Genomic DNA, 18,481 nt, shown 5'->3' with positions numbered 1-18,481 from the left:
AGCAAAAAAGTAGATGCAAGATAGAAACAATGATCTTTACAACATTTAAAACAAAAAAGCCTGACCAACACTAAAGAAAGGTGACTAAAAATCAATGCTACTTGCAAAACAGGCATGGCAGAAGGAATATAGAGATGCGAGATTGGTCCATGAGTTGCAAGAAACCCTGTTCCTCTCTTTCTACTTAGAACACTTTAAGGGTGTGCCTTCAGCCAAGATGCAGCAGTTAACCATGAAAGTAATGGCTCCTTCTGGTACCAAATAAATCCATTTAACCCTGGAAAGCAACACCTTCAAATTAAGGGTGCTGTGCTCCCCATGAAGAGGCAGAAGCCTAACTCCAAAAGGCCTCAATCTAAGAACAGGGAGCTTGCAGTACAGAGGCCAGTGCATCCCCAGGAACTGAGAGTTGCATCCCCAAGGCCCCAGAGTTGTGGCCTTTCTGTGTCCCTCTCCCAGGCCCTGACTGCAGCCAGTGAGCAGCACCAGTGAAACCAAATCGTGCAGCAGAGGACACTGCCAGGCACACACTCATCTCCTGACACTGTGTGGACAGCCAGCAAGTCCCAGGACCTCTAAGCCAGGACTCCCAGATGAGCAAAGATCTTCCTCAGCGCCAAGCCCACAGCCCAGATAGAGAGAAAAGCAGCCTCCCTTCCCAGCGATTCCTTTGGGCCCTGATAAAGTTACACTAACCATAATAGCCTTGTTTTACGTATTACATGTACCGTAACACTGAAAATTGGTCTGCAGTTATGTAATTGCAGAGGAAATGGCTACAGCCCGGCTCGGCCCAGCTGAGAACGCCGTCCCACGTCGGCTCCACCGCAGGCAGGGCTCCCGGGGGCTGCAAGGAAGGAGCTCCCATCCTGCCTGCAGGCACAGCGGCAGCAGCAGAGGCAGAGGGGCTCGGGACTGTGCTCATACTTCACTGTCTGTCAGGTTTTCCATTGCAAACACTGCCGACACAGTTTATAGCTTGACCATTTCAAGCCACATCCATGCAAAACTTGGCAGAGAGGGAGCTGCTCTGGCCCTCCCTCTTTCACCTTAAAGAAATCTGTCAGATTCCTGCTTTAAAGTCACAACATTATTTTTTCTGCAACAGAAATACATTTTTAAGTCATTCCAGGAGGCCTTTTTGGGTTAAGGTTTAAAAGAAGCCTATGTAGTCGACAGACAGGACTTACGTCAACTACTCACATAGTTTTTCTGAAACAGCTCAGAAATGTTTAGATAGTGTTGGACAGAGCAGGTTGATTACACCATGCCTTTAAAAAAATCACAGTCACTTCTAGCAAGAAACACAAGCCCTGTAACTACAGCTCTTTTCCAGACAACATCTGTAGAGACTGTAAACCTCCTTTTTTCTCCTGATGCATTTGTAACCATTTCTACAGGCAGATTTTCCTCCCAGCTAAGGAAAAAAAGAGATGAGTATTCATCAGATACAACAGGCATATTGGGTATTTTGATCTTATAAACAGAATTAAGGTATGAAAGACAACTTTTGTTGAGCCAAGATAGGTGTTTGCTGCAAAAACCAAATGCTGGAGTCTGAGAGGTGGTACACTACTAAATAACTTGTTCTGAAGTACAACAGCTTTATTTACGTCTAGCAAGGCTTGCTTCCACAATAATTGCAGCAACAACCAGGTTATAGTGACCCAAAGGCTTCACAACTCAGATTAAGGGTTTTGGAAGTTATTCACTGCATATACTACACTGACCTTGCTCCTGAGTCATAATAATGGACAGAAGTTTGAACTTCAAATAATGTCCAACAGCACAATAATGAGGACAACTTGTCCAACTCTTTCAGTGAAAGAGAAAGCCAAATGAGACAAGGCCCCTCTCCTATATGAGAAAATTAACACTGAGCAATACTATACAGTAAGCATGACACACTTAAGGTGAAGCTAAAGAAGCTTCATGAAATACCAGATAAGACTTCAATAAATCAAATGCCAGATATTCCCCCTCTTCTACCTATGCCCTATACACTGGGCTCTGAACAAGCACAGTTTATGTCCTTCAGGAAAGCACACAACTTGGAAGCAAACATCAGAAAAGATGGTGACTCTAGCTCAGGCCCTAGAAGTGTGCAGAAGAAAATATCCAGCAGGTGAGAGATGTGCACCATCATTTGGAAACTGATTGTGAGGTTCCTTGTGTAAAAACATAGGGACATTTGACCAGAAAAGAGAAGGTGTTTCTTTCCTACGAAAGCCATGCAACAAAGACAAGTTAAAGCTTTTTCTGTTCCAGAAAACAAAAGAACCATTTAAGTGTCCTTGGCATCAGCAGGCAACCCTATTCAGGCAAGGTTTTAAAATGAAACAATCATCTGTGTGTCTTCACACATCTTAGCTCCTCAAAGTACAGTTAAACACCCAAAGCAGACATGATATGCTATATACATGTCTGTACATACAAGGAAGTTCAAAATATTGGCCCAACATCACATCCAACACACACTGTCCAGTCTGAGAGCACTTTTCAGCTGTCAGCTAACAAGCTGTCCAGCACCTCTTCCTTCCTTTCACTGAAGACACTGTCCCTGCTGCAAGTGACATCCAAGTCACCTTGCATCTCCTTTGTATGGATTAGAAGAATGAGCCTCATTTATACATCACAGGTAGAGCTTCACAACACTTAAAAGGTCAACATAACAATACAGTCAAATGAAGCATTACACATGTGCATAGCCCAATAACCTTATTTTCTTGGAAATTATATCCCCATGTTCTTAGAGGTCATAACCACATCTGCTAGGTTGGCTTGCTTACACTAAGCAGATACTCAAATTCAAGCCATAATTCATATGTTCTGAAAGTTGACTCTTGACAAAATTTTGCTAGTTTCATTACATGCCATCCAAAGGTTCAGCTGAAGAGACTCTTGTAGCTGAAGAGACAAGATACAGTATTGAAGTCATTCCTGTGGTATCCCTAACCTAGGGCAGAATTAAGAGACAGTTTGGAGTCCTGTTATTGGAATAGCTAAATCATGAGCCCCCTACAAGAAATGTCAAAAAAGGCATCCAAGCAAGTGATGCTCTCTCCATCACCAATCTGTGACTTATGAGCTTATCTGATGGGTTTTTTAAAGGATATAGATATCTTTATTTTGTACATATATAAGAGCAAAATCACAGCATGGAATTCCAGGCTTAAATTTCCTTTTGTGTTTACGAAAGGAATCTGGTTGCCAAGCATCAGAATATGGTTTTAAGAAGTATAATCCAAATTCAAGGATGTTCCCTGAGAACAGTCCCATTCCAGGACCACCTAATTAATTTGAGCCCTACATTCTCAATTTCTATCTCTGCATACCATGTGGTTCAATACAATGTGGTCTGAACTGTGCAAGGCAGAGAGGCCACACTAAATGAAAACACAAAGGAACTCTGACTGGAATTCAGACACTTCTTGTATTATTTAACAGCCCAATTAATTCCCTTGGCTCCACAAGCCATTACCCAGTACAAGGATACCATGAATAGGAATATAAGTTGCCACAATATAACCAGACTTGCTCTGATGGCAGGGACACCCACTACTGACAATGAGAAGCCACAGGCTTGGAAGGGAGGATGCTTGTCCACTAGGCCAGACACAGTTCAAGAAGTGAAGACATTTTTCCCTCTTCAATCAAAACTACTGCTGTTAAGGGGCAGATGAGCAGTTTGGTTTCCATTAGTTCTGTAAGTGATAGTCAGTACCCAGGAGATGGGTATTTCTGTCCACACTACCCTGTGCCTTGCCACACACAATCCTTTTGGACTCCACACAAAATCACCAGCCAGCAAATGACTGTATCACTTTGAGCCAAACAAGCATGAGGCTCTCATACAACAGAGAAATCCCCGCTCCATTAAAAGAAGGAGAAAAAAAATACAATGCATGGTCATCCCTGTGGATAATCTGACTCAGAGCTCTGAAAGCTGAATTTGAGCCTTGGATCAGAGTGGCCCAGTGTCCCCAGGCTCTGCTGTGCCCAGCACACTGCAGAGCCTGCCAGTGGCAAGTGCCTTGAATATGTAGGCACCACAATGTGAGCCTTGGCTTGAACAGATCCAAATGTCAGCAGCTCCTCTGGATGAGGACACACAAGTCACGAGTGGGCTGGAAACCAGTCCTGGACAACAGCTCTGGAGTAATACACAGGGAGTGCTGGAGAGGAGGAGGGGAGCTGCTGAAGACAGGCAGTTATTCAAACCAGCTGCTAAGCCACTCCAACCACTCACACGTACACAGTCTCCTGCATGTGTTCTGCCCAACTCAAAGCTACCAGGCTTTGTTCAAGTACAGAAAAGTTCGAGTACAGAAAAGAAATCTATACAAATGCTTGCCAAAAATCTCATTTTCCAAGTGCAAACTGGTTATTCCACGCATGGCAGAATGGGATTTCATCTTGCTTTTACATGACAGCCTCCGCCTCTTTGCTTCAAAATTCCCCAATTCACACTTCTGCAAGAAGTTTTGAAACTGCGCATGGCCACGTATTTATCTACGCACATTCTCTCCCCTCCCTACTGAGCTCTGGGCCACGGGCTAAGCTGTCAAGCCAAGTTTCATCCCAAGCAATTTTTAAACACTCATCCTATAAATCCTCTGCAAGGGGAGTTAGTAATGGAAATACTGACAGAAACTTGAAGAGACAGCAGGGCAGCTATAGCAGCCTACTATACATCAGCTTCATTAGCTGCAGATCCTTCTCCCCATCACCTTCATTTTCCATTAGCATACCTTGGCTAATTAACACACAAAACCTATGAAACATTCTTACAGTAGAAGGCAACATTTGGCCCCCAGCCCAAATCAACAACGAAAAACTTCAACATCCTCTGCCAGACATAGTAACTGTACCAGATGGAGCAAACGTACAGCTAACAAGTAGTGACGAGGAAACTGAAAGCAGAGGAACAAATGCAAAAATCAGACCATCAGAAGAGGGAAAAGCAGCAAATACAACTTACCGCTTTCATTTTTCTCTATGACATCCACGACCTCTCCAGCCTGGAGGCTAATCTCAGAGTTCTCCTGCTTCTCATAGTTGGACACCACCACATATTGCTCCAGGATCATGGGTTCAGAGCTAGCATCAGCACCTGGGGAAGGGAAAAAGCAAGCCGTAAGCCAGCTTCCAGCCATGGCTCCTTGAGAGCGACCTCCGTCCATCCGATTCACAACAGGCCAACTTGTCACCAGAGCCAAGCGAATCAGCAAACAACCCTGGCTCGCAGCATGTCCCCAAATGGCTGGCCATATAGAAACAGCCTCCTCTGGCCCACAACCCAGCAGCACAGAGGGACATTGGAGAGAAGAACAAGAAAAAAGGGGAGGAAAAAAAAATACAAAAAGGAGCCAAAAAAGTGAATTAGTTGCACAGTTTCATGATGGATTCTGAAAATAAACCTCTTCCCAACATGGTTTCCACAATGCTTGCTCCCATTCAGAGAAAAAAATCCTGGGCAGAAGCAGTATAAATCCACAGCTGAGCCATCCCCCCAGTAAACCCAAAGAAGAAACAGCTCTCCCCTTGGCGGCTCAGCTCCTTCTCCACTCTAAAGGCTTGAGCTGAAAGTCAAGAGGGGGCTGTAGATGCCAATCATATTCGTCTGCACTGCAGCCCTTAAATAGAAACACATGAGCGGGGCTGAAAGAGAGGGAGGTGGGGTGGAGGGAGCGAGGGGAGGGCGGGGAAGAGTGTTTACTTGAAACAGAAGAAGAAAAAAAGTTATAGCGCCAGATCTGTGCTCACACACGGCCGCCCCCTGCCCCGGCAGCCCCGCGGTTCCGCATTCCCCGGCGGGACCGGGCTCGGCTCCCCCTCTCCATCGCCCCTCTGGAGCCCTCGCAGCCGCCCCCACTTGTTTGGTTTCTCTCCCGAGCAAGGGCTTTCGGCTGTCAGAGCCATTTATGAATGAGAGCAGGCGCTCACGCCAACAGGGGCCACGAAAGGTGCAAAATAACGCTCTCCTCCCTCCCTTCCCCCACACCGCTGCTCTTTTTTTTTTATTATTAGTATTATTTCTGACTTTTTCACCCCCAAACCGAAATCATGCATTTCGAGGTGGAGCCACGAGGCAGGCACAGCGCAGTGCCAGATGTGGAGGGAGCCCTCGGGCTGCTGCATCTCGGCTCTGCAGTGCAGCACAAACAGACCCTGCGCTCCCAAAGCCGGGCACAGACCGGCTGGGCTCGGCCTAGAAACCGCCTTGAAAAGTCATAAGAACCTCTCCGTTTAGGTCTTTACTTTGTAAGAGCCAACATACCTTAATGCAAAATTATTTTACAGGTTTTCTCAATTAGAGCAGTTTGGGACACTGGCACTATTAACATTTTACATGTTAAGAGGCAGTTCCTGTCGCTCTGGATTAAGATGCCAAATAAAAGGGAGGACAGAAGCAGATACACAACTTGCTGAATGTCCCATTTTACACAACAGGGACACAGCCAGGAGCAGACTTTGGATTTTCCTGAATTTCTGATGACAAATTGGCTACAAGAGATGAGAAAGAAGCAGCATGGTCTGAAACTGTCCACCAGAAAAGTCAAGGGACTGACAACCAAGCACAGGATGCTGGGTGCTGTATTTCCAAACTCAGCATGTTCATATGTGTTTGGACTGGAGATGCAAAGTGATTCTACAGACAAGTAATTAGCATCCCTGCCAAGAAAGAGGTAAAGAATGCATCAGCCATTAAAACAGCATCCTGTGAAATGAAAATCCTAGAAAAAAGGCAATTAATACAACTGTTTCCTGAAAGGAAACACTATCACAATGCCTCCCCTTGGACCAGGTTTAAGAAACCCAGAAAATTAGAAGACTTCCTTGCTCCCTAAGCATGCCTCTGCCTCTCCTCAAATTACCTAAGTTAATTTTCTTTAAAGAGGAGTCATCTCCTCTAGAAGCTTGTGTTTAAGAGATTTAGCTTTTCTATAGCTTGTTGAACCCCAGCCAGTAGCAGGAACAGGAGGAGAAGACCATGAACTGACAACATAGAAATTTATAATACAAATTTTCAGCACAGCTATCCATTCCAAATCAGCATGATGTTTCTCTTCATGATCAGTCAACCTGACTCGTGCACTCTGGTTTAAACCAGTGCTAGTTGGGCTACCTGGAGTACAATGAGATGATTTCCCCTGTTTCACACTGTTTCCTACACAGTCTTTTCTCCAGTCCAGAATCCAGCAGCATTATAATCTTCCTTCAACCTGCTTAGGCTGGTAATACCTACAACCCCTACTTTGTTTTAGTCTTGAGATAAATCCAAGGCTTTTAACCAGAAACAAAAGCTGTCATGGACTTATGTCTATGCACGTGCACCAGCAGAGAATTCAGTGTGTAGAAAGGCAAGAAGGACCAAACAGTGGCAAGGGGAGCAGGGCACATGCAGGAAGCTAAACCAACAACTCAAATGCCTTCTTTCCTCCAACCTACTAGGCAGTTTTCATGGGACTGGAGTAAGGAAAAAAAAAATCCAAAAGACTGCATTGGCTCGGTGGCAGGAGCAGTGTTCATGTGGTGCATGTGTCCCTGCTGGGAACAAAGAGAGGACCAGGCTGGCAAACACCCCACCAGCAGCCACAGGGACACGCCAGGGACTGTGTGCCAGGGGAATGCCCTTGCCAGGAAACACGGAGAATCAGCACTTCAAATCCACCTCTCAACTCTGCTTCAAAAAAAAAAAAAAAAAAAGCACTTAAAACAGTTTGGCAAGATAGGTTATATCTGCATTCTCATATCTGAAACCCAGCAGGGTTTCTCTGCCCTGCCTTGGATAAGGTAGTCACTGCAGGAGGATTTCTTTGTCATTACAGGGGCTGGAGGAACACATACAATCAAGAGATTGTTTTAACAGACGCTTGTATAACTGCTACAGGGCTCCTATTAAGACCAAAAAAAAATAGGGTGATAAATTCCTTGTTCTAGGAAGTAACCAAGGTCAAACAAACGTGTTCATTTACAGCTGCAGCAGATCATGCCTAGAGGATATCCCCCTTTCAAGGCGTGGGCTCCCTGTGGCTCCTGGAGTGATGGTCACCCAAGATTAGGTACTCCACAATGGGGATTTCAGTAAGAGCAAAGAAAGGAAGAAGAGGAGGAGGAAAAGACAGAGAAATAACTCCTTCCAGTAACCAAAAGCTTTAACCATTTTCTGGGTAGCCTGGTTTGGGTTGTTACTACATTCCCTTCAGGCACAGTCAGTAGAGTAAGGGACTCTAACCCTCCTCAGCCTTCCATCCCCCACAAGCTTTAGATGAATTACTGCTCAGTGACACTCAGGATGCCCACAACATTGCTGCTACACTATGTCAGACTCTCCAAAGGGGATTCAAAAGAACAAGACAGGCAACACCACAGGCAGCACAGCACCAATTACACCCGCTGCCCTGGGCGCTTCCGCATCCCTGCCAATTAGTTCAGGTCTAATTTGTACCACAGGACACAGCATGCATTGAAGAGTAGCAGCCTGCTCAGTGTGAGCACGCCAGGGGACAGGGATGCAGCGTGGCACAAGTTCCCCAGCAAGCTCACATGCAGCTGCAATGCCACCCTGACACAACAGCCCTACTTTTTTTAAAAGTGTCTTCAGCCCAGGCAGGAGAAATGGAGAGCAGAGGATAGGATAACATTGATGTGCTAGGTAGAGGCCCCCCCCTCCTTTCCCTCCAAAAAAGCAGAATTAGTGTTTTGGTTAAGCTCCAACTTGCAAGCCCTCCCCAGAGCAGAGCACAGATTGCTGGCTGAAATAAGAGTTTGCTTGCCTCTCCATTTCTTTTTGCCTCCAGTCCGTTTCCCGGTTAAAGTCTTGAGGATACCCCTCCTCCTCTCCATAGGGCTCCACTTTACAATCCTCCCGCTCCTCACCTCAGCACTGCTCTTCCTGGGGCGGAGCAGGAATGTCACTGGAGCTTGTCCATGCCCCTCGCAGCTGGCACTATTAAGTGACAACAGTTGCACCCTGTCCCCCTCACCAGGCAGCGAGGAGGGAGCATCATTCCTCCTGCTGCACTCGGAGACCAGCAACTACTGTGAAGCCTCCTAAATAAGAGCGCAGAACGTCCGCTCCAACATCATCCTCCTCCTCCTCCTGTGTTGCAACAGCTACGACCTATGATGGTTTTGCAATAGCCAAAAAATGAAAACCACCAACTGGACTCCAAAAATAAAATCATCTGGATATGGGAATGTGAGACTCCTGATCTTTGCCAGATTACTCTGCTGTTATCGGGCTATAAACATGTCTGCTCTTTTAATCCATACAGTGCACAAGCTTTTATATCGCTCTTTCATGATTATCAATCAAATGTTTACAGATTAAGACTAAATGAATTAATACTGGGCTGGTCAATGGAAGTGCTGCAGCAGCAGCCAAAACCACAGAAACGGCCAGTGAACGCCATGAGGGTGAGTCACAGCTGAAGCACCAACTGCAGGTAGTGCAGCCCTGGTGCAGGCACAGGCACAGCTGCTGGGGACACGTGCAGAGCCTGCACGCTGGGCTGGCTGGCACCCACGGCCCCCAGTGTCCTGGCATGCCATAAAATAATGGCACAGCTCTGCACTTTTCCACACACAGGGAGGAGTAACTGTGGCAGCTTGGATCTAGAGCTGCGGTTTCTTGTTAAAGCCAGTTCTTGAAGGGTAAACTTTTATGTATCTCTGGAAAACTCCTTTTGGGGAAGGATGAAGGGAAAAAAAAAAGCCCAGAATAGCAGCAAGCCTACTTAAAATCCTCAGATCAGTCTAACATCTTACAGCAATAAACCCAGCTCTAAATACATGGAATTTCTTCCCCTAAAAACTTCACCTCTTTTCTTTCTTATCAGAAGGACCACATAAGAAATAAACATTAAAATTGCATGTTTTCTTTAAGCCTTCTCCCCGTGATTTATCCTGAGCTGTGTTAAGATAAAGAGCTTAGTTCCATCTAAAAATTGGGTTAAGTGTGTACTGCATACAAGATAAAACAGACTTTGCCATGTAATGCATGTGAGAGTACACAAGAGTTCATCATATCTCAGCAGTGTTGGAAAAGCAGTTCTTAAAATAACCAGTTCCTAGAGTAAGCAGTGAGATGAGACTGATGAAGCCTGCTACAAATCTCTATGGGGACAACATGGATTCAGATCAAAACTGTGTTTCCCAGTCTAGGATCTCTCTTCTATTCAGTGAGAGGGTTTTTTTTTTTTTTGTCTTGGTGTTTAGGATTTTTGTTCATTTTTTATTCTTTGTGTGCCCTAAACAATCGGAGCTTTGACTCATCTCCTAGATACTCCTGCACTACAGCCCTGTTGCCACTTACCAAAACTCAGACTGTATTTATATTTCAATTATTCCTGAAGGTAAGAGTACTACTGCCACAAGCTGTGAGTGAAGGGGATTCATCTTCATCCCTCCTGCCAGATAGCAATCCTCCCAATCCTAATAGTGTTTAGCCTCAGTGCTCAGAGGCTCTTGTGTAGCAGCTCTGAGCCACAAAGCTTTTGGGACAGAGACAAAAGTTTATCACCTCCCACAGTTATGTCAGAAATTCAGGACAAATCCACTGTCAAGGTCTGGATTATTGCCAATTATAGAAGAAAACAAACATTTGGGCAACTTTATCAAACGGGTTATTAATACACTGTGCTTTCTCTAGTTCTTCCCTGAGCCTGGCCAGGTAGCTCTTCTACAAAGCACAAAGACACTCTACTGCATTTTCAGAAGAGAATTTCAGAAGCAGGTGGCACCCTGCTATTAGATAGAGATGGGTGGAAAGCAGAAAGGGAATGGTTTGGATCTGACCACCTAGGTAATCCAGAAGACTCAAAGCCAGAGAAGTTTAGCCTAAAACCTTGTTCCAAAGCCCAAAAAATAAAACAAGATTGAGCATCATGCACTGAGCAATGGCCAGGTCAGTGTGCAAACCCTCTCACCCCAGGCTGGCAGCTGTGATTGATGTACAAGAAGTTTCTCCCTAAGTGAGCATCCATCCAACCATCCACCTTCCTTGCTCATGTGCTCTGCCTTTCAGGACATGGGGCAATAGTAGCCAAAACTCTAGCCCTTCTTGCTATCTTTTTGGCTAAACATGCCAAGATCTGGTCTAGATGGTAACTCCATGAGCTGCACTAAGTCTCTCCCAACCTCCTGCCTTGCTGCTACAAACAGCTGTAGGGGGCCCATGCCCACAGCACACATTGCCACCAAGAAGAGACTATGATCAGCAATCATAGCAGCAAAAAATGAACCGGATGCCTGGATTCATCCCCCACCATAAGACACACATAATACTTTCTGTTACTTCCTAGAATCAAGATCTGGGTGAGCCTTCAGGAGTCTGGGACAAGTGGCAGCTTTAACTGTGGACTGTGGCTTCCAGCCCTGGAGTGTGTGTGACACAGAGCTAAAACCAGCAGCACAACACAGCCCCCATGGGGAGCACCCCAGGAATGAGCCTGGCCCGTGGTAAATGGCAGGAGCTGTCTCAAGCAGCTGCTCCAGTTCAGTTCTTCCCTCTTTACAGCCCTCAGCAGCATTTCCAACAAAATCCTGACCAACAGAAAAATTCAGTGCTGACCTTTGCCAAGTGGAGCCTATTGGTCTCGGGATTTTTATTTTTTATTTTTGATCTGCTAGGTTTTAAAATAAAGCCAAGAAAAATTAGAGGCAGGAGCGTGAAAGTAAAAAGTTGAGTCCTCTTTCCACTCCTTCTTGGAAAGTTGGCTCTCTGAACAGTGATTCCAACCAACTAGGTTACAGGTAGCAACAGTTAGGAATACTTAAGTAGTATTTTGCACACAAATCTGTTAAACTGCTTGGAGATTTTCACACAGCTGCCAAACTGGGTCTTCCACCAGACTGAAGTCACCAATATACTCTGGCATTCATCCTAGTCCTGCTCAGTGGTGCAATGCATTCCCATCCCTCCACAAGGCACAAAGCAGACCGGCCAAGGATTTTAACAGCAGGCAGGGTGACCAAACTGGAGTCCCACCACAGCACCTCCCAGGGTGTGGCTGTGTGGCACCCATCTTTTTACAAAGTACAAAATGAAACCAATTTAATGTCTTGGTTAGAGTCTCCACTTCATGGAGCAGGTCCATAACCTCAGCTAGAGCTTGGGCAGCATGAAGCTGGCTTCTGTTCTCACCTCCAAGCCACAGCCCAGCTAGGACACAAAAATGTACTACATAGGTAAAGATCACATCCAAATTCAAGTCTGATCTACCTGCTTGACATGTCAGGATACAGCCTGTGGCAGATCTGGACTGAGGAACAGCTATTTTGGAAACTGGGGATTCATTTGGACGAGAAACTAAAAGGCCACATGACCTAGAACAGCATGGGGAGCTAAGAACTTGCCAAATGTACACAAGACTTTGGAGCAGCACTATGTATCAACATTCACCTTCTCAGACACCATGCAATGCAATTAATCACTTATATTTGCACACTCATCATGCACCTTTTTTTTTGCCATTCTAGCAACATGCATTTAGCTAAAAGCAGTAAGCAGAAGGAAAAAAATTTTATCTATTAGAAACTTTGCTTCCTTGCCCTTTGAGAAGGCCAAAAACCTTGGCATTCAGTTTGCCATTTTATATATCACAACATGAAGCAGTCCCAACAGACCTATTGAGTCAAAGAAATCCAACCTCACCCCTCCAGCCAGGTAATCTGAGGGGTTCTTGTCATTTTTCCTCAGGGACACTACCTCTTCTGTCTCCTCCTTAACATGTTTCTCTTCTGCTCAGTCTCATTCTGTTTTTCTCTCTCAACTCCCCCATGACCTACGAAGCAGCAGGCTCCTGTGACTGAATATTTCAGATATTTCTGCACTTTTATATCCAGTTACCACCCTCAAATTAGACCTAGTCTGTAAATATGAGGCAGAGCCCCCAAGAAATATTCAACTTCTGTCAAGAACAGTGTTTCTGCAATCACAGCAGTCTTGCTCACAAAAAACTTCAGACAAGCAAGCACTCATCCATCAAGGATGGTGGGATTTTGTTCACATACTTTCAACAGGGCATGAACTTGAATATTTACCAAATCTGGTATGAAAATCAGCAGGAGTGTTTCCATCTTTCCTTGCCCCAGGACCTATATGTAGCCTTAACAGCTTGAGTGACCAGCCCAGCATCCTGTACAGACACAGGATCTATCACTTGTGATCTCTTCTTCTAAGTCTGAAGCAGAAGAGAATTCTTCTGTGATATTCCATGTCAAGTGACAAATGTTTGCAGAAGAAATCCACTGGTTACACAGCAGAAGTCTTGATTCCTTATACTATAAAGCTGAGTTTTTGCCTTGTGTGGGACTATTGCTCCCAAGCCCCTGACACCTCACCTAAAGCTGCTCCCCTGCTGCCTCCTCCTTCCTGACCCACTGCAACAAGGAGGATGATGCTCCCTTGAAAATTTTGCATCTTTATCAGAGTTTCAGCTTTTCCATGTGAAACCACTTCTATTTACTGGGGAAATGCAAAGAGCATTTCAGAAGGATAAGGAGCACACAGTCATGTTTCTCTGCCTTATCCTGACCCATAAAGTTTCTCCCATGTAGAACAGTGAGAGCACAGCTGTGCAGGTACTCAGCTGTAGCCAGACTCAACCCACCACAAAAGGGGAAGCTGCCTTGGAATGAGGCTTTGAGTTGGGCAAGGGAAATAAAACCCTGCAAACTACTAACCCCTGCTAGCAGCAGCATCAAGGTGAGGCAGTCATCAGAAAAGCAAAGTTCTTCCTTATCAGAAATCATGCATCATGGAAAACCAAAACACAAGCAGACAACAGGTCCTGGGTATTCACTGTCAGAGATTCACATTCGACACAACTTCAAAACCACACACAGCTTGAACTAGAGAATTCTGGTTTTAACAGCATGCAGAACACCAAGACACAAGAATTTACCTGGAGTGACACTCTTTTTTGGAGTCTCAGACAAACTGGACATCCAGACTTGAAATCCAATCATAGGGCAGCCATGAAAAAAGAAAGTAATTAGAGACACAAGAAAACAGTCAAAACCAGTCATATCAGAAAGTCTGAGAGTTAGTAAAGACAGCTTTGAAAGAGACAGTTTTTCTTAAGAGTAGTGTTGGCATGATGGGGACTCAGAGGAAGGTCAAGTCATAAGAAACACCCAGTTAATTTTTATGTTTTAGTGGATTTGCAGAACTTCTGAAATTGATCTGTAGGTGATCCAATTTTGAGCTCTAAGAAAAAGATATGCCCTGAGCTTATTCCCAGTAGCTCAAAAGACTCATACCAAGAGACAGTTTGACTTATTAAGCCTCAGACCTGCAAAACTATTTATCTTTGCAGCTGTTAATCATACCCAAAAGACACATAGACAACTGAAATTGAGCTTAGCAAACACATATAAGTTTCTACAAGCATTTTGTTACTCTGAAATTGCATTAAGGAAAATAACAATAGACAAATATAGAAAAGAGTACAAAGCTCAAATAAAGGTATATTCAGAGTATAACTAGAAAATCAATTTTTAAAATAATGAATGAGACAGAGATCAGGTTAAGGAAAAAGCTGATAGGAGTTGCTGCCAACAAGGTCAAAATGTTTCCCTCCCCCTCCATGAAATGAGGTGGAAATACTTGGCTTGGGAATTTAGGAATAATCTTCAAATGTTAAGTGTTAATTTTTTTCTTAAATACACTAGAAATATGTTTGGAAAGTCAACAGATTTCCCCCCATTTCTAAATAACAAACATTCCCTTTCTGGGATGAAGCAGCAGAAGGGCAGCTGTTACTCTCTCTTTACCTGGGACAAGAGACATCTAGAAAGAAATGTTTAAAATTCTGACAACTCCAAGATGCAATTTGAAAAATTTATTTGCAATGGGGAACCCTGTTCTGGACCCAGCAGTTTAACAACAGAGAAGATGCACCCATCAACCAACTGGAGAGAAAAGCAGGCTATGCTGGTGGCCTTGTCTATTTGTCACTGTATTTTGAATTGCAGAGTATCTCCAAGACAGTAAAAAGATGAGCAGATAGTAATGTAACAGATTCACAGTACATATGTAACTGAGGAATTGCTAGCATGATACAAACGTTAAGAAACAGCTTTCAAACTTTCCCGATGGAAACCAGAGGTCCAAGAAACACATTGCTGTTTTCTCAGCACTGAGGGAATGCTGAGGTTTTGAAATCCTTTCCTTAAATTAGGGATACAATTTTCGTTGTGTAGTTGCACTGCAATCCAAATGGATTCAGTACTTTGACTACTTTGCAGCAAACTCTCTATAGTGGCAGCTTGGAGAAAATCCTGAACTCTTTCAACCATCTGACTCCCAAACCCATGTGCTGCACTGTCACAATACACTGCAAAATACACAGTGGTAAATAACAATAATTTACTTTGGACTGCCATTTAAGAAAAAATGAAAAAGGCTTTGCACTGGTGGAGTGCAACAGGAAATAATCTGGCAGAGTAACTTGTGCTGTAGCTCATGGAGGGAATATACAGCATGTTTCTGTTACGGGCTCAGGGCACGCACGGGAAGGGGTGTGAAGGAGTTGTTGTCAGCAACTTGTCTATTAGCTTTTGAATAGACTTCCACTGCCTTCAGAGCACGAGTATGAACTTCAGTCAGCTGTCAGATCTTTTTCCAGACAGAAGAACCTGAATATGACAATGATAAATCAAGCAGATGATGTATTGCAGGAGTAACCGAGGAAGTTTCAAAGTTTGCCCCCACCCAAGCTGCGGCAAAAGACGGAAACACCCAAAGTCAGAGGAAATACACTGCACTTAACACAAGTTTAGGGCTACTCTGGATCTGTCTACCCAAGAAGAGAGAGTTTAAACCTAGATCAACAGTAGCCATATCGACAGACACCCATGTGAGAGCTCACCATAAATAAAGCAATTCTGTTAGCAATTATCAATTTCTCAAAAAAACTTCTTTTTAAACAAAGTATTTTTTCTCCTTGTCAGAGCTCTTGGCTTAAGCCAGAAAAGAAGGGCAATATATGTATTAGCTGGTAAACAATCCCACAGGTCACCAGTGCGGGCTTCCCAGCCCAGGAAGCAGCAGAAAAGCAGCAGCACTTCTGAGCTGAGCTGAGCCCCAGCCTGACAGCAGCTAGAAGTGGATGAGGTTGCTTCTGAAGCAGAAGACAGCCAGCATATTTCAGCTGCTCCTGCACATCTGCTTAGCATTAAACTTCCTTCTTGGGGATTTTTTTTTTTTTTATTCCAAGACGTTTAAGCTCTAATTGCTACCAGCTTTTAAGAGTCCCCCCTACAAATAATAAAAATATCAGACATTAGTGATAGATTCCACTTCACAGAGAGCTCAAACGAAGAGCCGCGGCGGGAGCCAGCGTACGGGGAGGAGGTCAGAGGCCTCAGAAACATGCTGTGCCTGAGCCAACAAAACACAAGCTTTGAACAGCCCCAGGTTTCCCCTTTAGGACTGGGTTTTACTGGAATTCTGCATGAGGCTTGGACCTGGTTTCCAATGGGATTGGTAACAGTAAACGAACAAACCTTCACTTCCTGCCACTCCTCTCCCCCAGTGCCACACGGCTGAGCACTGGCTGGTCTCTGATCACTTGGAAGTGTAGAGGGGGAAATTTCAGTATCTGGAAGGAGAATTAAAGTTGCCTGCTCAAAGCAGGCCACTCCTAGGGCAATGGCATCCCAATTCTGCTCTTAACACCAGTCCCCACAGCCCCTGCTGCCGACTTCAGTTGGAGCCAGAACAAACTCCTCCTACCGGAATTATTTTTAAAAGCTCAAAAGGAACATGAATCCATAAATTACAGCTAAGTCACAAGGCCGAGGCAGTTGTGAAGAGCACAGAGGAGGCTTTCCTTCAGAGCCACACTGCACAGAAATAGCAGCACAGCAGGCACGTCACTGGAAGTGGCTGCTGAGCCCCATCCCATCACTTTCAAGCTGCCACGATGGAGTTGGGCAACCCTCCCACGGGTCAAGGGGGGTCCTCAGGTGGGAAAGAAAAGGAAGGAGTCGAAGGGCAAAAAGCTTTGAAGACAAAATTAAGCTGGTTGCTATGGTGAACATGAAACATATTATTCTAGATTTCAGCAGAAGCTTTTGTGCTGCCAGTGAGACTGGTTTGTTTGCTGCTCCTCCCACCTCTGGCAAGAGAGCAGGCGCCAGACTGCTGGGGACTAATGCTTTATGCTTGTGATACAGCTCCACTCATCTCATTTTAGCAGCAGACTATTTGTCTTCTGTACAGTTAGAGCAGAGCAAGCTTCCACAAAAACCTACAATAGCTGGAGTCAGTCTAGAATTAAATGCATGAGCTCAATCTGCCAAAATCCAGATACCACATTCATGGTACACATCAGTTCTACACATCCAGGTGGGCTCCTGCCCCAGCAGGTGCAGAGGAACTCCTCCTCCATGGGCATTTCAGCAGCAGCTGCTGGTACAGGTTCCTTTTGTTAGTAACCCTGTCTGAAATGTTCAGTTCAGTTTTGAGCCCAGCATCCATGATTTGACACTGCTGCCAGCACCAGGAGGACACTCTCTTGCAGAATCACAGTTGCTGGGCTATCAGAGACCATTATAACAAGCTTTTTTTAAGACAAAAATCTGTCTAGCTTGTTAAGCTACATATTTCCCAACGACAGTCCTGCAGTAACTGTGGGCAATTGGATCATACTGGCCATGAGTTTCAGGGTGGTTGTAGTTCTGGCAACATAACCCTTGCCCCAAATGATTTCTGTGCATAGCTGAGAAATTAGCACAGGCCAAAGACAGGCCCCTACCAGTGATCTGGATGTGGCTACCTTGCTTTGGAGGGCAAAGAGTTTAATTACACAGGTATGGCCTGTTCTTTGGAAGTGGCCTTCCATAGAAGATAACAGTCCCAGGGCCATTTAACTACTAAAACTATTTTTTTCTCATGAAGCCTTTAACATCAACTGGGAATACCAAAATCTCCCAGCTGTTCCAGTGCAACTTAAATTACTGAGAAAGGGATTATAAGAACAAGTGGCCATACTGAAGAGATACTGACATCTGGTCCATTTCCAACAGTGCTCTGTTCCACGAGTGCAGTTGAGTGTTTTGCAGACTCATTTTGTAGACTTTTATCCTTCCTGTCTTAATTGGAGGGGTGAAAAGAAAACAAGCAATGCAATCAGTGATTCCTTGGACTGGAGCTGGGGGAAATAAATGCTTCTTCTGAGGAATGGGTGTGTTCTCATGCCAGCAGTGGTATCTGACAAGTCAGCAAAAAGTGGGCTGACCACATGATTCCACTTAAATGTGTCCACTTCTTAGAATTGGCCTAGAGCCTTGTTGGCTGCAATGTTCATCACATATGGCAGAACAGAAAACAGAAGTTGAGCCTGTATTTCAGTTTACATTTTGGAAGACAAGCCTGTATACATGAAGCACCATGTTGTTGTCCTGGGGGCTCTGGTGGGACAGCTTACTGCCCCAAGCAGGTAAAGAACCCAAAAGCCAGGCTCAG

The 18,481-nt window shown here is 44.7% G+C and overlaps 1 protein-coding gene across 10 annotated transcripts in view; it reads right to left on the bottom strand.

Moving 5' to 3' along the window:
• Positions 1 to 18,481, bottom strand: part of SH3PXD2A (SH3 and PX domains 2A) — a 242,460-nt gene that overhangs the window by 64,690 nt on the left and 159,289 nt on the right. For 5 of the 10 annotated variants that reach the window (XM_063163261.1, XM_063163262.1, XM_063163263.1 and 2 more), the window contains one exon: positions 4,982 to 5,113. In XM_063163261.1, coding sequence (XP_063019331.1) covers positions 4,982 to 5,113 — 132 coding nt within the window. Of the gene's footprint in view, positions 1 to 4,981; positions 5,114 to 8,780; positions 8,912 to 8,990; positions 9,010 to 13,913; positions 13,962 to 18,481 lie in introns of those variants that run through there. The other 5 variants (XM_063163269.1, XM_063163270.1, XM_063163268.1 and 2 more) reach the window with 4 other exon arrangements.

Source organism: Melospiza melodia, chromosome 9 (assembly GCF_035770615.1).
Source record: "Melospiza melodia melodia isolate bMelMel2 chromosome 9, bMelMel2.pri, whole genome shotgun sequence".
In the NCBI taxonomy this organism is placed as follows: Eukaryota; Metazoa; Chordata; class Aves; order Passeriformes; family Passerellidae; genus Melospiza; species Melospiza melodia.
This window is presented reverse-complemented; position numbering and strand designations above follow the sequence as displayed.